Genomic DNA, 26,615 nt, shown 5'->3' with positions numbered 1-26,615 from the left:
TCCAAGAACACATTAAAGCAATCATCCATCCTGACCAAGTAGGTTTTATTCCAGGGATGCAGGGATGGTTTAATATACGAAAATCCATCAATGTAATCCATTATATAAACAAACTCAAAGACAAAAACCACATGATCATCTCGTTAGATGCAGAAAAAGCATTTGACAAGATCCAACACCCATTCATGATAAAAGTTTTGGAAAGATCAGGAATTCAAGGCCCATACCTAAACATGATAAAAGCAATCTACAGCAAACCAGTAGCCAACATCAAAGTAAATGGAGAGAAGCTGGAAGCAATCCCACTAAAATCAGGGACTAGACAAGGCTGCCCACTTTCTCCCTACCTTTTCAACATAGTACTTGAAGTATTAGCCAGAGCAATTCGACAACAAAAGGAGATCAAGGGGATACAAATTGGAAAAGAGGAAGTCAAAATATCACTTTTTGCAGATGATATGATAGTATATATAAGTGACCCTAAAAATTCTACCAGAGAACTCCTAAACCTGATAAACAGCTTCGGTGAAGTAGCTGGATATAAAATAAACTCAATCAAGTCAATGGCCTTTCTCTATACAAAGAATAAACAGGCTGAGAAAGAAATTAGGGAAACAACACCCTTCTCAATAGTCACAAATAATATAAAATATCTTGGCGTGACTCTAACTAAGGAAGTGAAAGATCTATATGATAAAAACTTCAAATCTCTGAAGAAAGAAATTAAAGAAGATCTCAGAAGATGGAAAGATCTCCCATGCTCATGGATTGGCAGGATCAACATTGTAAAAATGGCTATCTTTCCAAAAGCAATCTACAGATTCAATGCAATCCCCATCAAAATGCCAACTCAATTCTTCAACGAATTAGAAGGAGCAATTTGCAAATTCATCTGGAATAACAAAAAACCTAGGATAGCAAAAAGTCTTCTCAAGGATAAAAGAACCTCTGGTGGAATCACCATGCCTGACCTAAAGCTTTACTACAGAGCAATTGTGATAAAAACTGCATGGTACTGGCATAGAGACAGACCAGTAGACCAATGGAATAGAATTGAAGACCCAGAAATGAACCCACACACCTATGGTCACTTGATCTTCGACAAGGGAGCTAAAACCATCCAGTGGAAGAAAGACAGCATTTTCAACAATTGGTGCTGGCACAACTGGTTGTTATCATGTAGAAGAATGCGCATCGATCCATACTTATCTCCTTGTACTAAGGTCAAATCTAAGTGGATCAAGGAACTTCACATAAAACCAGAGACACTGAAACTTATAGAGGAGAAAGTGGGGAAAAGCCTTGAAGATATGGGCACAGGGGAAAAATTCCTGAACAGAACAGCAATGGCTTGTGCTGTAAGATCGAGAATTGACAAATGGGACCTAATGAAACTCCAAAGTTTCTGCAAGGCAAAAGACACCGTCAATAAGACAAAAAGACCACCAACATATTGGGAAAGGATCTTTACCTATCCTAAATCAGATAGGGGACTAATATCCAATATATATAAAGAACTCAAGAAGGTGGAGTCCAGAAAATCAAATAACCCCATTAAAAAATGGGGCTCAGAACTGAACAAAGAATTCTCACCTGAGGAATACCGAATGGCAGAGAAGCACCTGAAAAAATGTTCAACATCCTTAATCATCAGGGAAATGCAAATCAAAACAACCCTGAGATTCCACCTCACACCAGTCAGAATGGCTAAGATCAAAATTCAGGTGACAGCAGATGCTGGCGTGGATGTGGAGAAAGAGGAACACTCCTCCATTGTTGGTGGGATTGCAGGCTTGTACAACCACTCTGGAAATCAGTCTGGCGGTTCCTCAGGAAATTGGATGTAGTACTACCGGAGGATCCAGCAATACCTCTCCTGGGCATATATCCAGAAGATGCCCCAACTGGTAAGAAGGACACATGCTCCACTATGTTCATAGCAGCCTTATTTATAATAGCCAGAAGCTGGAAAGAACCCAGATGCCCCTCAACATAGGAATGGATACAGAAAATGTGGTACATCTACACAATGGAGTACTACTCAGCTATTAAAAAGAATGAATTTATGAAATTCCTAGCCAAATGGATGGACCTGGAGGGCATCATCCTGAGTGAGGTAACACATTCACAAAGGAACTCACACAATATGTACTCACTGATAAGTGGATATTAGCCCAAAACCTAGAATACCCAAGATATAAGATACAATTTCCTAAACACATGAAACTCAAGAAAAATGAAGACTGAAGTGTGGACACTATGCCCCTCCTTAGAAGTGGGAACAAAACACCCTTGGAAGGAGTTACAGAGACAAAGTTTGGAGCTGAGATGAAAGGATGGTCCATGTAGAGACTGCCATATCCAGGGATCCACCCCATAATCAGCATCCAAATGCTGACACTATTGCATACACTAGCAAGATTTTATCGAAAGGACCCAGATATAGCTGTCTCTTGTGAGACTATGCCGGGGCCTAGCAAACACAGAAGTGGATGCTCACAGTCAGCTAATGGATGGATCACAGGGCTCCCAATGGAGGAGCTAGAGAAAGTAGCCAAGGAGCTAAAGGGATCTGCAACCCTATAGGCGGAACAACATTATGAACTAACCAGTACTCCGGAGCTCTTGACTCTAGCTGCATTTGTATCAAAAGATGGCCTAGTCGGCCATCACTGGAAAGTGAGGCCCATCGGACACGCAAACTTTATATGCCCCAGTACACGGGAACGCCAGGGCCAAAAAGGGGGAGTGGGTGGGTAGGGGATTGGGGGTGGGTGGGTATGGGGGACTTTTGTTATAGCATTGGAAATGTAAATGAGCTAAATACCTAATAAAAAATGGAAAAAAAAAAAAAAGAAGTTCAGACACATGAGCCTTGTGGAGTGGGTATAGTTCACATTCAAAACACAACAGTGTGTTTATTTAAGAGTAGCATTTAGTGAGTTATGTGGGGCTGCAAAGATGGCTCATTTGTTGTTCTTGCCGCAATGGTCCTGGGTTCCCAACACCCACATGGTGCCTCACAACCATACCTGTTTCCAGTTCTAGGGTATCCAACATCCTCTTCCGAACGTCAGGCACTCACATGGGAATATGCATATATGCAAGCAAAATAGTCATAAATAAAATAAATCTTGAAAAGAATTTAGAAACTTATTCTTTGACAGTTTCCTCTGCATTTAATAATTTGGAGTTTCCTGTGGTTCCTGGTTTTCTGTCTGTCTGTCTGTCTGTGTGCTTGCTTGCTTGCTTTTGAGACAAGAATCTCTGATATGTAACCCTGGCTGATTTCGAAATCACAGAGATCCACCTGCCACCTGAATACTTGGCTTAAAGGCAAGGGTCACCAATCATGGAAATGAAATGTTTATAGCAATACTCCTTCCTGGGTACTATGTTCCCATAAGTGTTTCCCTATATACATATACTCACACTATGCATAGCATGAAAACTATAGCCTTAATTATAAAATGCTTTTAGAGCCTTCAGATAGCAAGGTATTAAAGGATTTGTACAGAATTGTATCTGTGTCTCTGTCTCTGATGCTTTGCCTGACTCCAATGAAGTTTCTCCTGCTTTGTTGTTTCTATGTTGACTTCCTTGTAAGTATACTGTAGCAGTCTCAAATTCAGTGTTTCTGAAGCTGGGCTCAGTCACCTCTCTACTGGCTTGAGTATCTGGTTTTTCTTAATGATGCTGCCATTCTCTGCAAAACCTTCATACCTTGGATTATTCACATATGCTCCTCCTTCTCCCTCATTGTATCAAATTCATTCTGCTCATTAGCAGAATAGGACTCTTCATTGTTTGCACTGCTCTAGTCAGTCCCTTCCTTTGTTGTTGCTCTTGCTTGAGACACACTCTGATAGAGCCCAGGCTTGACTCTATATAGCTAAGGAAAACCTTGAATTTGGTTCTCCCGTTTCCACCTCCTGAATTACATGTATGTACCACAGGCCTGGCCATCGTTTTGATCTGCTTTGGCTGCTCTCTTCATACCAGATGCTTCAACTCTTCTTCACTTGTATATTTCTCAAAACTTCCTTAAGTAGGAAAACCTGGAATTTGATAAATTATAATTATCTAAAATTATTCGTGAGATAATAGGTATACAACGAGTAGATTTAATTGTTTAAAGTTAGCAGTTTGGGCTCGTGAGATTGCTCATTGTGTAAAGACTCTTGCCACCCAGCCTGATAACTTGACTTCAGTCCCAGACCAACATGGTGAAAGGAGGGGACCAATTCCTGCAAATGGTCTTCTGCTCACCACCCACCCACCATGTCTATAAGTACGCAATTAAATGTCTTAAGTGTATAAGGTAAGGGGGAGAGGTGGCTCAGCAGTTAAGAACACTGACTGTGCTTCCAGACCAGAGTTCTAGTCCCAGCAATCACAGAGCAGCCAACGGTTTTCTGTAACTCTAGTTCTAGGAAATCCAATGCCTTCTTCTGGCTTCTGACAGCACTGTGTACATGTGGTACATATACATGCAGGCAAAAGGCTGATACATATACAATATTTTAATAAAGAAATGCTTATATGATATATATTACAGATAAACTATAAATAATAGTCCTACAATTTTAATGTCTTCATATGCCAGAGAATTATTTAAGAGTTAGTAATTTTTTTTCTGTTAAAGCCTAAATAATAAATATTTTAGGCAACTTAGCCAGTGTAGCCTATGAGTGACTGTATGTTAATTTGTAAACAAAGAAGTATAGCAGTATTCCAAAATATTGTTAGTTTGTGAACATTGCCAACTGATTTTCTTACAACTCTTATATATCATGAAACATTCTTCAAGTTATTTAAAGTGTTTAAGAATATTAAAATCCATACAGAAGAGGCAGCCAGCTTGATTTGGCCCAGTTTGTGATAGCCCTCCATGAAATACAAAGAATTGGAAAAAGGAACCATACCTCAAAAACACCCTCACTCACTGTACTCCCCCCCATGTATGTGTGTGTGTATACATACTTAGTATACATACACACACACAGAGATGCTTTATACATACCCATTCATACATATGCATGTATATAGCATTATCACTGTATAATATGCATTTGCTTTAATAACACAGAGGACATAAATTCACTGTATGTAAATTTTAGAAGTGTATAAAACTGCTAGGAATTTAATGTGATAATTAATATTCTGGATTTTTTTCTTTTAGTAACTAAGAGCTTTTCTTTTCTGCTTTGGAATAGGAATGAACTTTGATGAAAGTGATATCAATTCACATAATCTAACAAAACTCTACAACACTTTTCCCATTTGGTAGAATTCCCCAAGTTAGTCATAGTCAGTAGGCCACATTTTATTTCTATTAGTGATTAACCTATAATAGTGGCCCTGTAAATGGCTGGAGTGTAAAGGCTTAGTTTTTGAGAGTACATCACACTTGGTAAAAAACCTTTTTATGAAAATTATTGGTATAGCACATATTTCCTGTACATTTGACCCTAAATGCTCATTTAGAATTGTATCTGTAACTAATGGTTGGATCACGTAAAAGTCACCAGAAGAACGTCCATGTTAAGTCACAGTTCTCCCTTTATTACAGCCCATAGAACCTGGTTAATAGTTTCAGCTGCTGTCAGTATTTCACACTTCATTGAAATCCATAAAAGCCACTCACCAGTCTGACTGAAGAGTCTACCTAATTGTGTTGGTTTTAGCTAGCACCTAGAGTTTTAATACAGAAGAAACAGGACTCTTCCAGATCAGCAGCTATGTAACTTCCTAGCTGAACTTCAGTTTCCTGATCATAGTAAACACCTGACTGCCAGACTCCAAAGCAAAATCTGTAGTAGTAAATTCTAGGAGTATTTTGGCCTGCTCCTTTGGTAATTGTTTTACATGGCAGATTTAAAAGTGCTATCCAGGCTTCAAGTATCTTGAGATTGAAGAATTTTGTAGGGAAATAATACGAAATAATAATAAGAGTGACTTAGAAAAAGGGAAGAGTAGGCCATATTAAGTAGAAGCCACTAAATGCTAGACATTATGGTCAGGTCCAGAAAACTGAACTATACAAAAATTTTAATGGAGAAGTAATCTTATGCAAGCAAATAAAGAACTGTTAGCCTATTGGTTGGAATATAGATTAAGTTTGAAATACTTTTAAAGCCGTGAGTGCTTCCTGACGTCTTGACATCAGTCTTCTAAAACTTACTGGAAATGCAGAAACGACAGCCTGATGACAAACGAGCTGAATCTGAATCTATAGTTTATTAAGACTCTTATTGCAGTCATTGTCAAGTCTCTGTCATATTCAGATGAAAGAACAACAACCTCTAGCTTTGAGCACAGTCCACATTGAAATCTCCTATAAAAATAATGACTATTCCAGGTCCTATCTAGGACTATCAAAGTGTCCAGATAGATCAGTCTTGCATAGTACTGAAAGTGCTGTGCTGGAATGGTCTTGCCAGCTGTGACTGCCCGGAAGCCACATACTAGGACAGTTTAAAGCCCTGAAGGTTTACAGTAACCTGCATGCCTCCATTCTGTAGTCAAGTTGGGAATCAATGTGCCAGCAGGAGTGATAGAGCTAAGGTTGATGCAGTAACTCCTGGCCTAAGCTGACACACAGCCTGGATCTGTGGGGACATCAGAGAAGCACAGAGACAGTGGACAGAGGACAATGAGAAGAACCAATAGCATGGCTGACCAAAAGTACAGGAGAGAAAGGAAAATCATGAGACATTTTTAAAGTTTAAGTATTGAATAACTATAATCTTTTTTTTTTAATTTTTTATTAGGTATTTAGCTCATTTACATTTCCAATGCTATACCAAAAGTTCCCCATACCCACCCACCCCCACTCCCCTACCCACCCACTCCCCCTTTTTGGCCCTGGCGTTCCCCTGTACTGGGGCATATAAAGTTGGCCTGTCCAATGGGCCTCTCTTTCCAGTGATGGCCAACTAGGCCATCTTTTGATACATATGCAGCTAGAGTCAAGAGCTCCGGGGTACTGGTTAGTTCATAATGTTGTTCCACCTATAGGGTTGCAGATCCCTTTAGCTCCTTGGGTTCTTTCTCTAGCTTCTCCATTGGGAGCCCTGTGATCCATCCAATAGCCGACTGTGAGCATCCACTTCTATGTTTGCTAGGCCCCGGCATAGTCTCACAAGAGACAGCTATATCTGGGTCCTTTCGATAAAATCTTGCTAGTGTATGCAATGGTGTCAGCGTTTGGAAGCTGATTATGGGGTGGATCCCTGGATAAGGCAGTCTCTACATGGTCCATCCTTTCGTCTCAGCTCCAAACTTTGTCTCTGTAACTCCTTCCAAGGGTGTTTTGTTCCCACTTCTAAGGAGGGGCATAGTGCCCACACTTCAGTCTTCATTTTTCTTGAGTTTCATGTATCTTTTTTATATTTAAGTGCAGTCTTATTTGGTTGTGGGAAATTGACAGATACTTAAGAATTTGACTTTAGCCTTAGAAACTCATTTATTATTAAAACAAGAATTCCCAACTGTGAAAATAAAAGTCATTGCAAACTAATGCCTCCTATTATTTAAAACATATTTTCATTTTTAGTTATATGTTTAATTTAAATTTTAATTATATTTTAATTTTACATTAAAATACATTTAGATACATTGTCTGCTGTTACATTTTTGTTATGCCAGTTATACATTTAATTTCATTTGTAGCATGAAATAAACTTAAATCTATAGTTGTGAGTTTTTTTCTAAAATCTTTTTTAGCTCTTAGTAAAACATGGAGGAGACTTGTTTGCTGAAAATGAAAATAGAGATACTCCTTGTGATTGTGCCGAAAAGCAGCAGCACAAAGACCTGGCCCTCAGTCTGGAGTCTCAGATGGTGTTCTCTCGGGACCCGGAGGCCGAAGAAATAGAAGCGGAGTATGCTGCCTTAGACAAGCGAGAGGTACGGACAGACGGGGAGTGACTGACTTAAAATGTTTCTCTTTAAACTCTTGTGTGGGGGGTCGTTTTTGCAGTATGCTTAATAGCCTCAGCGGTACTTAATCCACAGCAGTGAGCAGAAAGAGACATCTAGAAACCGTGAATGCTGAGTCTTTCCTCTAACATGTTTATATGCGTGTTAATGTGTAAGTCCTGCTTACCCATGGGCCCTCATGGGCCCCACTCTCTGTCAGTCTTTCCCTCCAACACATGTTGTTCTTGACAACACAAAGGCTTTGGTAACTCCCACCAAAAACCCAAAATAAAAGGAAAATGTAAAACTAAAAATCCTAATTCCTCACTGTTTCATGTTAACTTCATTCTAACAAGAATCTCTTAGCTAGTGGCTTATGTGTATATTACTGAATTTTTTTCATGAATTCTCAAAAATTTCTGAACCTTTGTACATCTCACAATGGAAAGGAACTGAGTTCCCAGAATTCATGTTTCCATTTCTTAACTCTTTGTTTCTTTGATTATTTTATAAAGTTCTTCTTTTGGTTTAGGTTAATGTGGAAACAAAGAGGCCTTTCATACTAAGCATTTGCTGACTCTTTCACATGGTTTTGAATCCACACAGGAATCAGAAATTATTTGAATAAGTTGTCACAAAGTGAGTTAACATTATTCTTCCTACTCTTTCAAATACAAGCACCTTGTTTCCCATTTGCCTACCGTTTGACAGTCCATGATTTTGAGCCAAACAGTAATTGGTACTCTAATAATACAGGCATTTAGTGAGAGATATTTCAGTAGTGTTTCACAGTGAAGTTGATGTAATGCAAGGGAGAGTGAGTAATGATACATTTAGTTTTTCTCTCTTCATGATACCATCTTAATTTAGTTCCTAATCTAAAAGTAATAGAACTTTGGAGGGAAGAAAATATATTATAAGATAAAGCAATTAATAAAAATTATTAGGTTTATATCTAAGTGAATTTAGCATAACTGTATGTTTTGTTGGAAAAAGTTACAGAGCAGAAAAAAACATTCAATACTAAAATTTTTATTTATTCATCTCTCAAACAATATATACAATCCACCATTTCCCTTCCTTCCCCTCCATCCAGTGCCCATCCCAATAATATACTGCTCCTCCTTTCCCCTTTAGAAAAGAAACGCTGGCCTCCCAAGGATATCAAACAAAGAAGTTGCAATGGGACTAGACACATCCCATCATATTAAGGCTGGACAAGGCAACCCCGTCCAAAGAACAGGCCAAAGAGTCAAAGACACTCCCACTCTCACTGTTAGGAGTCCCACAAAAACACTACACCAAACAACTACAACATACGGTCCCATGCAGGCTCTGCGATAGCCACTTCAGTGTCTGTGAGCCTCTATGAAGCCTGCTGAGTTGATTCTGTAGACTTGTTCTGGTTTGCTCTACTCCTCTGAGTCCTACATTCCTTCCTCCCTGTCTTTTTGGGGTTCTCTGAATTCTACTTAATGTTTGGCTGTGGATCTCTGAATATGCTCTCATCAGTTGCTAAAGACTCTCTGATGGGGTTTAGGCTAGACATCAATCTGAGTATAGCAGAATATCATTAGGAAACATTTCATTCACATGGGTCTATGGGTGCCATTCTTTTCAAACCAGGGTGGTGGTGGTGGTGGTGGTGGTGTTTTAATTTCCTTTGTTTTCATGAATGTTGTTAACCTGAACAGGTTGGAGTACTCCTTCGAGAGCCTTCTGTAGGGCTGGATTTCTACATAGATGTTGTTTAAATTTGACTTTATAATGGAATGTCTTGTTTTTTTCCATCTATGGTGATGGGAAGGTTTGTTGGGTATAGTAGTCTGGGCTGGCATATGTGCTTTCTTAGAATCTTCAGGACATCTCTCCAGGCCCTTCTGACTTTTACAGTCTCCATTGAAAAGTCGGTGTCATTCTAGTATGTGTGTAATAGGTCCTTTTTTCTTGCAGCTTTCAATATTCTTTCTTTGTTCTGTATGGTTTGTGTTTATTATTACGTAGTGTACAGGCTAGTTTTGTGTCAACTTGACACAGCTGGAGTTATCACAGAAAAAGGAGCTTCAGTTGAGGAAAAGCCTCCATGAGATCCAGCTGTGGGGTATTTTCTCAATTAGTGATCAAAGGGGAAAGGCCCCTTGTGGGTGGGACCATCTCTGGGTTGGTAGTCTTGGGTTCTGTAAGAGAGCAGGCTGAGCAAGCCAGGGGAGGCAAGCCAGTAAAGAACATCCCTCCATGGCCTCTGCATCAGCTCCTGCTTTCTGACCTGCTTGAGTTCCAGTCCTGACTTCCTTTGGTGATGAACAGCAATGTGGAAGAGTAAGCTGAATAAACCCTTTCCTCCCCAGTGCTTCTTGGTCATAATGTTTGTTCAGGAATAGAAACCCTGACTAACACATATGGTGACAGGACTTTCTCTTTTGGTTCAGTCTATTTTGTGTTCTGTAAGCTTATCACACCTTTATAAGCATGTCCTTCTTAGGTTAGTCAAATTTTCATCTATGATTTTCTTGAAAATATTTTCTGGGACTTTGAACTAAATTCTTTTATTCCTATTATTCTTAGGCTTGGTCTTTTTATAGTGTCCTATACTTCCTAGGGATACAGTTGCAGGGGGACCACTGAAAGAGTGGAGCAAGTTCTCGTGAGACAGCTTACCTAGCTCCACAGGGTATGTCTACCTGAGGGAACAGAGAGTGGGAAGGTCCTCCTACAGGGTGGGTGGCCTACAAGGGCAGGAGCTCTCTGTTGGCAACTTGGACACAGGAGCCAGGTGGGGAGTGACAACTGAGGATTGGGTCTGTTGGAAGCTAGTTCATGACAAAGGTCTGTGGGCACGTAGCCTACCTAGTTTTCTGGAAGAGGTGCCATGGTCTTAAATCTTAAAATTCTTAAATTATAATAATATGTATAATTATAATGTAAAAAATATCTCCTTCCTAGCTCTATTTCCCAAATGGTACTAGTTTTTGAAGCTCTCAGTCACATATAAGCAAGACTATAGTCAATTTTTAATGGGAATAAAATCGTATTTTACATTGAGTTTACTGGGTCCATCTATGAAGACCTGGCTGTCCTGGAACTTAGTATATAGATCAAGCTGTCTTTGAACTCCAGAGATCTTTCTGCCTCTGCCCCCAAAGTGCTAGGATTAAAGGTGTGTGCCATCAAATCTGACTCATAAATTTTTTGAAATGTAATAATTTATTGTGCACATTTTTATTTTTACAAAGTTGGGGCATATAGTTTGTATGTTTTGACTGTTTCTCACTGACGAACATATCTGATTTAGATATTTTTTCATTTATTTATTTTATTGGGTGTATGGTGGAAGAGAGAAAATGGATCAAAAGGCTGATTTAGATATTTTTAACCTTTATATTTGAGCTAAGGTTTCCCTTCATTTTATGGTATAGATAGTATATGGCATAGCCTGGAACTTTTGACGCATCTTAATTTAGGACAAATTGTAAGTGCTATTTTAAAAGCAAAATGATTAACAGATCAGATAATCTAAGTGTCATCGTCATTTTTGATTGTTTTTTAATCTGCTTTATCCCGTCTTCCAACAAGATTGTCTGCTTTGACAGGCAGAATTTTAGGTGAGTAGAGGTATGGGTGAGGAATAAAGATAGGCTACCTGCACTCCCGATATTTATATTCTAACAGAGAGACATATGTAAGAATTTGAAAATTAAATGAGCACATAATTTCCACAGAGTGGTTCTTATTCTAAAGAAATAAAAGTGATTTTTTTTTTTGTTACTGGTGATGATTAGGCCTCTGTACAGTGTCTGTCATAATAGGTTATATCCTGCCTGCCTCTGAGTAAGCCAAGGGAAAGTGGCAGTGCCCTGGGTCCCTCGCCCAGCAGGGAACCCACACCCTGCACATGGTCTGGCTAACAGAGCTAAAAGGTTTTCCTTGTAAGAGCAAAGCTTCCAGTCAGGAAGAAGGATAGGATGGCCACGTAAGCAGGAGCGCTAAGTGAGAGAAGAAGCCGGCATGGAGGACTCCTGTGCTAACTCTTCTGCTTTCTTTCCCAAACTAACCTCAGGGTCAGCTGCAGTTGCTATTAAAGGGGTAGGAGCCATCCTTTTTCTCCTCTAAGTGTCTTTCATGTCTTTTTTTTTATTTATTTTTTTTATTAGGTATTTTCCTCGTTTACATTTCCAATGCTATCCCAAAAGTCCCCCATACCCACCCCCCCAATCCCCTACCCACCCACTCCCCCTTTTTAGCCCTGGTGTTCCCCTGTACTGGGGCATATAAAGTTTGTAAGTCCAAAGGGCCTCTCTTCCCAGTGATGTCCGACTAGGCCATCTTTTGATACATATGCAGCTAGAGTCAAGAGCTCCAGGGTACTGGTTAGTTCATAATGTTGTTCCACCTATAGGGTTGCAGTTCCCCTTAGTTCCTTGGCTACTTTCTCTAGCTCTTCCATTGGGGGCCGTGTGACCCATCCACTAGCTGACTGTGAGCATCCACTTCTGTGTTTGCTAGTGTCTTTCATATCTTGAGAATGTGTGTGTGTGTGCGTGTGTGCGTGTGCACGCGCACACACACCCAAGCACAAGAACGTCAAAGGACAAATTTTCTCCTTGGATTGGTAGACCAAACTCAGGTCATGACGCCTGTGCACAAATGCTTCACCCAGCTGAGAAATCTCTTTTTTACAATGAACTTTTTTACTCTTTTTTTTTTTTTTGAAGGTTATTGCTGGCTTATAATCTGAAAATAGTAACAGCTTATCTTTGCAACAAAAAAGAGACAGGCACCTTCATTTTTATTTTTGCCACAGAAGGGAAAGCTAGTGTGCACTTGAGACTGAGCAGTGTATTGAAATGTTTCACATGACCTAATTACTGCTCTGCTGCAGTTTTGCCAAGAATGTGTTATGTGCTCATGAAGTGTACTAGCTACTTTTGTGTCAACTTGACACAGCTGGAGTTATCACAGAAAAAGGAGCTTCATTTGAGGAAATGCCTCCATGAGATCCAACTGTAAGGCATTTTCTCAATTAGTGATTAAGGGGGAAAGGCCCCTTGTGGGTGGGACCATCTCTGGGCTGGCAGTCTTGGTTCTATAAGAGAGCAGGCTGAGCAAGCCAGGAGAAGCAAGCCAGTAAAGAACATCCCTCCATGGCCTCTGCATCAGCTCCTGCTCCCTGACCTGCTTGAGTTCCAGTCCTGACTTCCTTTGGTGATGAACAGCAGTATAGAAGTGTAAGCCGAATAAACCCTTTTCTCCCCAACTTGCTTCTTGGTCATGATGTTTGTGCAGGAATAGGAATAATGACTAAGACAAATTGGTACCAGCATAGTGGGGTATTCCTGTGACAACCTGACCATGTTTTGGGGAGGACTGTGGAAGGACTTTGGAACTTTGGGCCAGAAGATCCATTCAGCGTTAAGAGCTCTGTGGAATGTTGTGTAGGAGCTTGGAAGATAATGTTGAGAAGAGTGCAGAAGATGGAGGCCTGGCTTGTGAAATTTCAGAGGGAAAATTAAAGACTCTTTTCAGGGCCATTGCTATTTTGATTGTGAAAATTCTGTAGTTCTGGTTAGCTGGGGCTGAAGAATCAGCTGTGATTAACAAGATACCAGAACTTCTAAAGCAAAAACTTTGCATTACTGGGACTATTGATGCTGGTTAGCTGGAGCTAAGAAATTAGCAGTGATTGAGAAGAGAACAGCATCATTGAGGTGACATCTTCTGGGAAGTGTTTTTTGAGAGCACAGAGGCTGTGTTCCAGAGATAGCCACGGTTGTACCTTGTGCTGTGGATGGACTTGGTAATGTGTAAGAGTCACCCAGGTGGTACTGGTTTTGAAGGCATGAAGGGGTCATGCAGAGCAGCTGAGGCTCGGCACTGTGAGAGGCCATGGAAGGCCATTGGTGAAAGTGCAGCCTCAGTGATAGCCCAGGAAGGGGTCATGCAGTGTTTTGAAGATGCCAGTACCATGAGATGACCGACCACCAAGAGCAGCAGCAACAGTGGAGTACAGGCATCTGGAGCCTAGAGGACGACGAGTGTGCTACAAAGGGCATGGCTGGAGAAGTGACCCAAGCCCTTGGAGGAGCCCAGAAGATCGTGAGTTGGATCTCAGATATTGGATGGTTGGAGATTGATTTTTGCTTTTGATTGTGACTGTGCCCTGATATTTTTCCTCTTGAAGGAAGAAAATATTTTAGTGGATCCCCCACAGTTAAGAGACTTTTAATTGTAAAAAAAAAAAAAACAAAAAAAACAAAAAAAAACTTTGGATTTTAAAAGAGATGGATATTTTAAAGAGATTGAAATTTTAAGAATATGTAAAGTCTCTGGGACGTTTAAAGTTATTTAGACCTTGGGGATGAATAAGAATGTAAGGGTTGAGGCTTACTAGTGATGTGTTTGTGTGTCAAGTTGACAAGGGGTCAATTGTACTGGCTAGTTTTGTGTCAACTTGACACAAGCTGGAGTTATCAAAAAAAAAGGAGCTTCAGTTGAGGAAATGCCTCCATGCGATCCAACTGTAAGGTATTTTCTCAATTAGTGATCAAGGGGAAAGGCCCCTTGTGGGTGAGACAATCCCTGGGATGGAAGTCTGGAAGTGTAAACCGAATTAACCCTTTCCTCCCCCAACTTGCTTCTTGTTCATGATGTTTGTGCAGGAATAGAAATCCTGACGAAGACATGAAGGCAGTGTGCCTTTGCCCTTCAATAACTCTTCCACTTGAGTATAAATCTGAAGTATTTAAAAGTTTAATGTATACAGGCCACTTTATATTTCTCTTAAATATTGGAAATCCAAATTTTCTGTATGTTGTTAGAATTGCAAGAAAGTTTTTTTACTAAATATTTGTTTAACTGTTGTAGTTAAATTTGCTATTTCCTCTCTACTTTAGTTGACTTGACATGAGGAGGTAGAAAGATAACTAATCTGAAAGAGAACTTTTAGGAAATAAATGCAGAAATACACAGTTCCCACCACTGGGGAACCTGAGAGTACTTCTGTTGCTGAGGCAGGGTGGGATCCCTAGGAATGTGTGGCCAAAGTTGGAACATGGGTTGAAGAAAATGTGTCACAGATTGTATGAAACTTCTAGAACAAATTCTGAAGATTAGCTATGAAGGGATTTATTGTGTTTTACAGGGGAAAGTTTGCTTTATAATTAGCTTAACAACAAGCTTTTGATAATTTTCTAATGATAATTAGGATTAAATTAATACCAAGGTGTTAAGTTCTATGTAGATTTTTTTATTTTCACCTAGTGAATCTGAAGAGCCGCTCTCTAAAACTTTACCAGCATTAAGTGTTACCTTGTTTTCCTAACAATGGCTAAGCTAAGTTCATAGGTAAAAAAAATTTGTACCTTTTTTAATGTTTATAACTTTCCATTTATGGATTGTCATGTTTTTCTGTATGATTAAAATAATAGACGTTTTATCAAATCTTGGTAGACCTTCATTTGGTTGAGTTCTGTCACTCTGTCATTAGCATTCCTTTTATGTGACTCTGCTAGAGGACATTTAGGAGATCAGAAAATGAATCCTATCAACTCAGACATTACCTTTGAGAACAGTCCTGCTCATGTGTTCCATAAGAACTGATGAAATGATTGTCATGATATTTTTGAAAACTCAAAAGAAACAGAAACCATTTCAAATTGTAAAATACTTAAAAATGAGCTATAGTAGATAAGGTCCCTCATACCCCCAGAGCTCTCTGAAGACTGGTGGATGATGTCAGAGGGCATCCTCAGTTGTGGACGCTGTCAGAGGGCATCCTCAGTGGGTTAGCGCATTTGTAGATGGTTTTCCCCCTCCTACATATTTAGGAAATTCTGCTGCTTTCCATTGGCCGTGCAAACTTTTATCTGCCTCAGTACAGGGGAAATACAGGGCCAAGAAGTGGGAGTGGGTGGGTGGGGGAGCAGGTGGGAGGAGGGTATGGGGGACTTTTGAGATAGCATTGGAAATGTAAATGAAGAAAATACCTAATAAAAATTTTTTTAAATGTGATCTTTAGTTTTATATTTACTAGTATAAATTGGTTATTATTCAGTTGTTTAGTTACTGAAATTGTGCCAAAGTGACCATACATACAACTAAAAATAGAGTAGATAAAAAGTGCATGAGAATTATAATAATGATTACTGCTTAGTGGTTACATCCTTATTTCTATAGCTTTGTATATATTACCCAGCATTGTGGTGCTATAGAGTACAGTGGGCTTCTATCCTAGTACTTTGATTTTGAGGGTGATAAAGCATGCGCACAGCTGCAGCCGCTTTCTGACTTAAAGTGGATGGGTGCAAGGATAGACTTGAACCCAAGATAGTGGAGCCAAAGAGTCCACTCACATCTGCACACAACCTGGGATGTTAAGTAGTAGCCATATTTATATTTCTGTAAGGATATAGTAGCCAATTTAACTTTGTTTTTCTTCTTTCCAAAGCCATATGAAGGACTAAGGCCCCAGGATCTTCGTAGGTTAAAAGATATGCTTATTGTGGAGACTGCAGACATGCTCCAGGCCCCTCTGTTTACTGCTGAAGCACTGCTTCGAGCTCACGGTAATGAGAAAAATGTCAAATGCCTCTGGTAACACCATGCCTTTTAAACTTCACAGTTAAATGTAGCTATCTCTGTGTCTTAATGTACAAGGTCTTTCAGTATGAGCCTACATAATTTCTGTGCACATGTTGCATTAACAGTCATTTATCATCCAATACTTTGTATTTGATGCATGCAGTGGCTGTAAATCAAGAAGAAATTAGAAATTTCTTTGTTTTTACATTTAAGCTACTGAGTAGTTTTTGCTGCAGTCATTCACATGTCAGATTGTAGTGGCTCAATTAAAATGTCTTTATCAATTATATTTACTCAAAAGCTGTTTCTTACCATAAAATATGCAATATACTATCTCTTATCAGGCGTTTTCTTAATTTTTATTTATTCATTTATTCACTTTGAGATATTTTTTTAATTCATTCATTTATTTTGGTTTTTTGAGACATGGTTTCTCTTTGTAGCCCTGGCTGTCCTAGAACTCACTCTGTAGACCAAGCTGGCCTCAAACTCAGAGATTCCCCATGCCTCCGCCTCCACTTCCTCAGTGCTGGAATTAAAAGTTTTGTTTTTGTTTTTGTTTTTTTCTTAATGAAAAATTTTCCAAATTTGTTCTTAGTCTCTGGTGATTCTTAGCACAGACTGTCACTTTTTTTTTTCCTTGTTTTTTTTTGGGGGGACAGGGTTTCTCTGTGTAGCCCTGGCTGTCCTGGAACTCACTTTGTAGACCAGGCTGGCCTCGAACTCAGAAATCCGCCTGCCTCTGCCTCCGGAGTGCTGGGTTTAAAGGCGTGCGCCACCACTGCCCGGTGTAAGAATGCATTTTAAAACAGAATAGTAAGTGTGTGTTCTAGTGTAGTTATCTTGGAGCTCTGGATGTCTGTTGTTAACAAGAAGCTTTTACTCTAAACACTGAACATTCTGTATGTCACTTCCCAATGTTTGTGTCATCTCTTGGTTGTAGTAAGATTCAAACCTCTGTATTTCATCATGGATTAAGGAGCATGTTGCCCACTTGTTGGGTAAACCTGCAGAGTCGCATCTTCAGTCCTAGTGTTTGTGTGGTCCTATCACTGGTGTTGTTCCCTTCTGAACCCCAGTATTAAGGGTCTGTACCAAGGAATCAAGGCCATTGCTATAAAAAGAATGGCCTGGGAAATTGAACATAGAGTCCAGAGCTACCTAGCTTTGGAGAATCAAAGTCCTAAGGTGTGGGTCTAGCTGAAAAGTACATTTAATCAGGTCTACTAATTGGATTGCTATGAACTAATAGTTTTTAATTACTTGGGTTATAGTAGATACGTACAGTCTGACTATAATCATGTTTTCTAGACTATTTCTACATATTTAGTTTTTTCACTTTCTGTGTAAACCTATCAGTGTCTTCATCTGAACTCTTCACATGGGTGGACATCAGCCTCAGCAATATCAATCCGGCAGGGACTTGAGTGTCATCCTTCACTCATTGTGTGTGTTGTGTCGGACCAGTTCCCGTCATTTCTCCTCCTGCATTTCGCAGCCTCCCTCATCTACTTGTTCTTCATTCCCACTAATGACATAAATACAGACTTAGTACTTTTCATCATTATAATACCCTGATCTTCAGTTTTGTTCTGCTTTCACCCAGTACACATGTCATGTCACTTTAAAAGGCCAGTCTGGGCCTGCCATTCCATGCATGAATGCTCTTCACTGGATCCCCAAATTTTAAACCCAACCAGTTTTTAAAAGTAGACCTATGACAGATTTCTTCATCTGGATTGTTAGTCTCTCCAGTTATTTTACCATGTGTCCCAATTTGTCCTCAAAAACCACCTCTTCTAGGAATTTTTCTGACCTTGTATCTTTTGGGACCCTTCATGTTTCCATTATATTCTAAACACCACACACACACACACACACACACACACACACACCAGTTTTTCCTCAACCTTCCCAATGCTGTAACCCTTTAATGTAGTTCAGGTACTAGTATGTGGATATATTTGCATGTGGGTGGACCAACCTGGAGAAAGATAGAGGAGCAGTGTTTCAGTTTCTAAGACTATCAGAAATATGTGTTTTCTGTTGGCCTTAGGCAACTCCAGTTAAAGGGTCATTCAGACTAAAATAGTAAATGTCTTTATTTGTGTTTCCTCTTTATTAACCTGGAAACTCGTGTGTGTGTGTGTGTGTGTGTGTGTGTGTGTGTGTGTGTGCGAGTTTCCACAATACCAAATGTATATTAATATCAGTAAGTACTTGTAACATGAATAAACATGTTATGTTTATCCTTGAAATGTTTTTAAAATCTATGTTTTTGCTTTAAAATTGCTTCTCCATTATCATCTTTTAAACTCTATATTAAATCCTGAGTCAAAAAACTTAAATCTACAATTGTACAAATCTACAAGTTCTTGATAGCCTTTTGGGAATAGAGATAGAGCTCAAATATAGCTTGTAAAGCACTTGCTCGGCATGTATGAAGGCTGAGTTTATTCCTAGCACCTATTACTCTGAACATAACATGGTAACACATACTTGTAATCTCAACATTGTGAGATATAAACAGGGTGATCAGAAGCTTGGTGTTATCCTCAACGATATAACAAACTTGGGGCTAACCTTGGCTACCTGGTGCCCAATCTACAAAAAAAAAAAAAAAAAAATGCTTTTTAAAGTCATACAATTGAATAGCAGAATAGTCTCCTTTTAGCTAGTGGCAATACCTAACAATCATAATATGAGAACTGGCACAGAATCTGGGAGTTAGGATAACATTTAAAATCCTATAACTTAGGAGACAGAGGTTCGAGACTACCTTAAGTTACATAGAGAGACTCTCAAAATAGCTAAACTTACTCAGCACTTAGGAGTTACAAATCAGAAGATCATTATGGGCCGCAGAATTAAGCTCTGGACAGCCTGCACTACAGAGTTTTAGTCTGTCTCATAAGCCTAAAAATAAAAATAATAAAAAACTGTTTAAAAAATAAAATGTTGGGGCTAGAGAGATGGCTCAAAGGTTAGGAGCACTGACTGTTCTTCCAGAGGTCCTGAGTTCAATTCCCAGCAACCTCATGGTGGCTCACAACCATCTGTAATGAGATCTGATGCCCTCTCTGGTGTGTCTGAAGACAGCTAGCTACAGGGTATTCATAGGCAATCAATCAATCAATCAGTAGTTTAGAAAGTAAAATAAGGCGCTGACCTGGCAGAAAAGTGGAAGCTATTCATCAGCGGGGGCCTGATCCAGCCTCTCATCCGCCCCAGCCAGGTTTTGCTCTCAGTGGTTTTAGTTGGCCGTATTCAGCTAAAGTCCATAATTACCTAATGGAAAGGTCAAGAAACAAACTGTAAGTGTTTAATTGCGCACCATTCAGAATGGCCTGCGATGTACACAGCCAGGCCCAGCATACGGGTCGGTCTTTGGTGCTGTGTTGGAGCTGTATGCTGTACTGAACCCTGTCATCTCCATGTCAGATCAGCCTGTATATGGACAAACTAGTGTCTAAGGAACCTGCCTTTAGTCATTAGTAGCTACTTGGTATTGGAGTTTTTGTTAGAGTATGAGTTATTGGTGAGATAAAGCTGAACTTTATCACCAGTGTATATATATATAGGATTTTTTTAAAGTTCTTGAAACTCATGCACTTAAAATTACATATGTATTGTGTAATGCTATTCACAGGATTCTACTAGAAGTCTTAAACATGTCCTCTGTGGGTAACAACTATGTTAATACCTGGTATCCGCTAGCTGCAGAAACATCTGTTAAATCACGTTTTACACATGGTTCAAAGCATTCCCATCTTAATGTAAAATGGGGCTCTCCTCCACACAGTCAATCAGGGCCACCAAGACTTGACATCTTGAAGTTGTTTATCTCCATCCTGGCCAACCAGTCAGAAAGGAAAGAGCAGGTGTGGTAAAGTTTCTGAGCCCATCTCGGATATGTCATGTGTCATTCCTACACATATTTCATTGGACAAATTTTAGCCATGCAGCCACTCCTAAGTGCAAGTAACAGTTACACACTGTGATACTTTTGCAAATAGTCATCTTTGCCACAGACACCTCTGTTCTCAAAGCAAAGGCTAACTGAATTCCTCTGTTCAGCATTTGTCTATTCTATAATAGCTTCTTACTGATTTTATTTGTGGCTTTTTAAGATAGGTTGTCACAATATGGCCAGGCTGGCCTCCACATCACAGTCCTGATTCAGGTCCCTCAGTCAAGGCATATCACACCATGCCTGGCTCCGATAACTTGCCAAAGCGTTTGTTTTGTGTTTCTCCTGTTAAAGCATTAAGTGCAGGGTATGAGGTTTCTGCTGGGCATCTCTTTTGTAGTATTACAGGCATTTGATAGTGAAGTAAGACTTGCAGAGATCAGTTGTATTGCAGTGTAAAACAGTGCAGAGCTGCCTTGCTATGATAAGTACAGCTCTGCTTCAGAGCTGTAGTTGAGCTCAGAACTCAACTATCTGCAAGGCCATAGTCTTGCTGACACTGCTTTTCATAGGAATACAGGTTATGCTATCTGTTGTAAAATTTACACCTAAGCTAATAAAATTGGCCTAAATTAAGCAGAAGTAATGCATATTTTTGTGATGTTTACTAAATAGTAATTTAAATCTTAATGACGTCCTTTTGGACTTTTTGCAGTAATAAAAGCAATTTATGTGATTAAAAAACATTTAGATTGATTTTATGTGCATGATTGTTTTGCCTGCATGTGTGTATATGCACTACATGCTGGCCTTGTGCTATGGAAGGCGGAAAAGGATGTTGGATCTCCTAGAGCTGTAGTTACTGGTAGTTGTGAGCCACCATGTTGGTGCTGGAAATCAAACCAGTGTTCTCTGCAAAGGCAACAAGTGCTCTAAACTCCTGACCTTATGAGACTCAATGGGACCTGTTGTGGATTGCCCTGGTGCTGTTTGTATCTTGATGCTAATTCTGCTTCCTGAAGAGGGGCTGCCCCCCCCCCCATGAGGAGCAGATCATGTACTCAGGTGATTCCATGTCAACCTTCTCCCCATTTTAACTGGCCAAATAAAGGCTAGAGCCTATGATTTAGCAGTGGAAGGGAAAGGTGGGGCTAGAAGTTTTAGAGAAGGAGAGAGAGAAAGGAGGAAGGAGAGACAATGATGAGATGGAGGGAAGGAGAGAAAAGATAGAGGAGGTGGAAGATGGAGCAGAACCACGTGCCCTGGAGAAGCCGCAAGTAGCAAGGGATCTCATAGCCAGGGAATAGAGTAGTGTAGTGGTATATATGTCCAATCCAGAGGACACTGGTTAAATATTATAACTAAGTTGTGTATTCTTTGCACAGGCATATTGGGGTTGGAGATTTACCAATACAAATCTGGCTGGTATTAAATATTAAGGCTGTTGGTGTTTTCCTTTGGGACGATTTAGGTGGACAAAAGAGAGCGTGAAAGTGCAGAGTGGTCATTGTTTGGGCAGCTTAGCAAACCAGCCTCGGGAAGCAGGGCCAGGCGGCTGTTTTCAGCATCAGGCAAGGAGGGATGGGAGGCTACTGATTCTAGAGCCTAGTCGGAGCTAGCATGGATCTTTAAATCACATGCAACAGGAGCCTGTTAAAAACAGTCTAAGATAGTATTGTACTAACTTGCTTGTCCTTAGAATAAATTCATATTAATGGATTATTCATAACCGCTTTGCAGCTCATCATCTCTGTTCAACATGGGCTCTTATCACCCAAGGCTTTTATCAGTATAGATTTCTTTCTCTACAACACAACTTTGTTCTGAGCTCCATGTCATTCCTGTATGTATGTATGTATGTATGTATGTATGTATGTATAACACCTTTCTGAAAGTCCTTCCAGAAAATATCAGAATACCTAAAGTTCTTCATGTTAAAAATTACAGTCCTGCTCTTCCAAATGTACTTTGTTCACTGGTATTCCCAATCCCTATAGATGGAAGCAGCAAATAACCAACTACGTAGTCAGGCACAAACCTAGAACACAAGCTGCCATTTCTTCCCCCTCGGTCCCTGGACCTTCTCACTACCACATTGTTGGGTCTCTCTTGCTCTGCTAGTGCCGCTGTGTCTAGGCCATGGTTGCCTCCATTTACAGCATTGGTAACTGCCTTCTCATCTGTTTCTTTCCTTCACTCGCAGCCTATCCAAATTTTGTCCCTCCTACTCTGCTCAGAATACCCTTTTCAAATTTAGTCATGACAATTTACCCTTCATGTTCCCAATCCTACTCTGATTTTTCTATCATTGCTAAAATGAAGATAGAAATAGTTTTGAAATGTCCTGTGTGGCACCTCACAGTGCTTCTCCCTGGTCTCTGTAATCCAGCTATGGTGACCTTTTTAATGGCACAACAGTGCTACCTTTCCTGCTACCACTATAGCTCTGAACATTCTGTTTTCCTTCCACCTATAGTGCCTTTCCCTCCCCCTTCATTTGGTCAGCTGCCATTCATCCTTTACCAGTATATGCCTTGTTTTTTCCTAAGGGATATCCTGTCTTTTTCCCTGACAAGAGTCTCTGCCTCTTCATGGTGCTTTAACAATGGTGAATTTTCTGTATATGTGCTCATTGATCTCCTTACCATAAGTTCCATGAAGACAAGGATTGTGGACGGTCTTTCCCACAATGGTAATTTGTAATTTACAAACAACTTCATTAGCTGATTTAAAAGATACTCAGCAAATGTTTGCTAAATGACAAATAAGATAGAATCAAAGCAGATAATTTGTACTGAGAAGTATTTGTAGTAGGTAAGACTAAACTTGGCATATTTAATCTGTGAATGTGCTATAATACCATTTCCTTTATTTAAAAATGACAAAACAGGTGGCTGAAGAGATCTGGGTTCAAATCCCAGCAACCACATAGCAGTTTACAAATGCCTGTAACTCCAGTTTCAGGGAATCTGACACTCTCAAACAAATCTACATAGAGGCAGAACACCAATGTAAATTACATACATACATACATACATACATACATACATACACACATACGTACATACATACATACATAATGGAGGTAAGCATTGGTGGTGCACACCTTTAATCCAAGCACTGGGGAGGCAGAGGCAGGTGGATCAAAAAATCAGTCCCTGATCTACACAATGAGTTCCAGGACAGCCAGGGAGACATAGAGAAGCCCTGTCTTGAAAAATAAAACTAAACAACCAAAAAAAGATGATATAATGAAACTATTTTAAGAGGTCATAATGTACAAAAAATGATTTTGTATGTTTTACACTTTGATAATATTTAATAGATTTTAAATGAGAATCAATTTTTATTAAAATTTCTTCAATGTATCCTAAGCATTTTTAAGTTATTATAATTACCACTTTCAATGACTACATCCAAGAAATTTCTTTAAATTTGGAAGATGATATTTATCTTTATGTTAATGTATGGTTCCTTTAACATTAAGAGTTGATGGTAGTCAGTGGCACTATTGATGGTTTCTGTTTGTTTTACCGGTCTCTACTAACTTGAGAGTTGAAAGGATTGAGTCCAAGTGGTTATAATTTTCTAGGTTTTGCTCATCTGCATACAGTTAAATAAGTAACCCCTGTGGAATTTAACTCTAGACAGCCTGTTTCCAAAGCTGATCTTTACACTGTGCACCATTGCTTACATTTGGAGGGCAACAGAGAGGGGTGAATGGGCTGTGTATTCCAGATACAGTGCCCTGACAGATTATAGTGATAGACAGGTACCTAACACAAAAATATCCTTTGGCAGTTAAATCGTAATTTAAATACATAGAAGGAAAAGCAGGGTGAAATGAACTTTGGGGTTTTTTTGTTTTGTTTTGTTTTTTGTTATTTAGGGGTTTTGTGAGACAGGGTTTCTCTGTGTAGCCCTGGCTGTCCTGGAACTCACTTTGTAGACCAGGCTGACCTCGAACTCAGAAATCACCTGCCTCTTCCTCCCAAGTGCTGGAATTAAAGGTGTGCGCCACCACTGCCCGGCTGAAATGAACTTTTTTTTTATAATTGTTAATATCACAATAAAGAAACTAAACTGGCTTGTTCTTTTTCTCTTTGTAGTAATGTTTTATGTGATTCTGAAAGTAATGTTACGTACATGAAAAAAAAAATCCAACACAGGGAAATCACCATTGATTTCAACAGTAGTAAGATTAATGTGCAAATAATGTTTCCAAGAATTAATATTGGGTATAGCTATCCCCTAAAAGGTTCTGCCAGAGCCTGACCAATATAGATGCAGATGCACACAGCTAAACATCAGACTGAGTACAGGGACCCTAAAGGAGGAGTTAGGGCAAGGACTGAAGGAGCTGAAGAGGTTCACAACCTCATAGGAAGAACAATATCAACCAACCAGACTCCCAAAGCTCCCAGGGACTAAACCACCAACCTGAGTACACATGTGGGGACCCATGGCTCCAGCTGCATATGTAGCATAGGATTACCTTATTGGGCATCACTGGGAGGGGAACCCCTTGGTCCTGTGGAAGCTCGATGACTCAGGGTAGGGGAATGCTAGGGTGCTGAGACAGGAGTGGGTGGGTAGGTGGAGGAGCACCCTCATAGAGGCAGGGAGAGGGGTGAGGGAATAGGGGGTTTGTGGAGGGGAAACTGGGAAGGAGGATAACATTTTTTTGAAATGTAAATAAATGAAATAGCCAATAAAAAATGAAAAAATGCAAACCCAGGAGTCTAGATAGAAAAAAGAAAGAATATTAACATAAAACTTGGCATCACTGAATACTAGTCTACATAACCTGATTACACAACTGGGACTCCACTGTTAATTGTCATCACTTTGCACGTGATGCTTTGGAATGTCATGCAGACAGGCACCTTGCTGTCTCAGTTGGGTGCTGCCTGCTCTTTGTTGTTCGCTAGTGTCTTCAGAGAGTTACGGTTTATGTGCCCTCCATCACCTGTGGCTGCTGTTGTCGGACTTGTATTAGCTACTTCCTTTTGCCAGACACTAAGCCCAGCTTATTCTATTCAAAGCATGTCTTTTGGGTATCTTGTGATTTACAAGAAGTGTAATCCTATCATTTGTATAATGGTTATTCACAAACACAGACACACACCCTTGATCTGGTTTATTTATATTGTGTAATGCACCATTGTAACACTCATTATTAGTGATGCTTAACATTTTCTTGGGGGGAAAATGAGACATCATTTTGTGCCTTACTGTGTTGCAAACAGGGGTCTTGGAGAAAAATGGGAAAATTGTATAGGGTTAAATTTAGAGAAGAAGCTGGTTGGTCGGTTGGTTGGTTTTTCGAGACAGGGTTTCTCTGTGTAGACCAGGCTGGCCTGGAACTCAGAAATTCACCTGCCTCTGCCTCCGGAGTGCTGAGATTAAAGGCGTGTGCCACCACTGCCCAGCCAAGAAGTTGATTTTTAAAGTCATCTGTCAGTGGATGGAGACTGATCCTGGGGATGCACAATCAGAGATTTGGTAACTATTGGTTTCCAGGCTAAAGAAGTGTCTTTTACTTGCTAACCAAAACTTTGTGATAATAAACATTAATTTATTTATTTTATGGATCATACTGTTGCCAGTTGTTACCTTATAAAGTTTTTGATTAACCTAAAGTTATGATGATTTTGTTGTGAATTTGAGGAGTTTGATTGCTTGACTGGTTTGTTGATTGGTTTGTGGTAAGATCTTGTTGTATAGTCTAGGCTAGCCTTAAACTTATTGCCTCTGCAGTACTACATCGCAGTTATGTACCGCCATGCCTGACTTATCCTACATTTCCTTGTGGTTTCTTCTTTTTTGGTGCTAATTACTAAGTGATCAATCCTTGTAGCCTTTGTATGCTAGGAAAGATCTTTACCACTAAGCTACATCTCAAGGTTCAGTGTTATGGTGAAATTTAGCTCATTTTTACAAGGTACAGGTTAAAATGATAATTTTTGTTTTTGCATGGAGATTTGTCCTCTACTGAAAACTCTACCCTTCTCTGCTTCACTGCCCTTCACCTAAAGCTTCAGTTGACCACATGTATGTAGATTTCTTACTTTGTTTTTATGTTAGCATACAGAGTAAGAGGTTTTATTATGACACTTTTTTAAAGAATTATTTATTTATTTTATATATAGGAGTACATTGTAGGTGTCTTCAGACACATGAGGAGAGGGCATCAGATCCCATT

The 26,615-nt window shown here is 39.7% G+C and overlaps 1 protein-coding gene across 5 annotated transcripts in view; it reads left to right on the top strand.

Moving 5' to 3' along the window:
* Ankib1 (ankyrin repeat and IBR domain containing 1) overlaps positions 1–26,615 on the top strand; it is a 113,126-nt gene that overhangs the window by 39,620 nt on the left and 46,891 nt on the right. For 4 of the 5 annotated variants that reach the window (NM_001003909.4, NM_001289527.1, XM_017321097.1 and 1 more), the window contains 2 exons: positions 7,729–7,911; positions 16,367–16,484. In NM_001003909.4, the coding sequence (NP_001003909.2) occupies positions 7,729–7,911; positions 16,367–16,484 (301 nt within the window). The remainder of the gene's footprint in view (positions 1–7,728; positions 7,912–16,366; positions 16,485–26,615) is intronic. The other variant, NM_001289528.1, reaches the window with a different exon arrangement.

Source organism: Mus musculus, chromosome 5 (genome assembly GCF_000001635.26).
Source record: "Mus musculus strain C57BL/6J chromosome 5, GRCm38.p6 C57BL/6J".
Lineage (NCBI taxonomy): Eukaryota > Metazoa > Chordata > Mammalia > Rodentia > Muridae > Mus > Mus musculus.
This window is presented reverse-complemented; position numbering and strand designations above follow the sequence as displayed.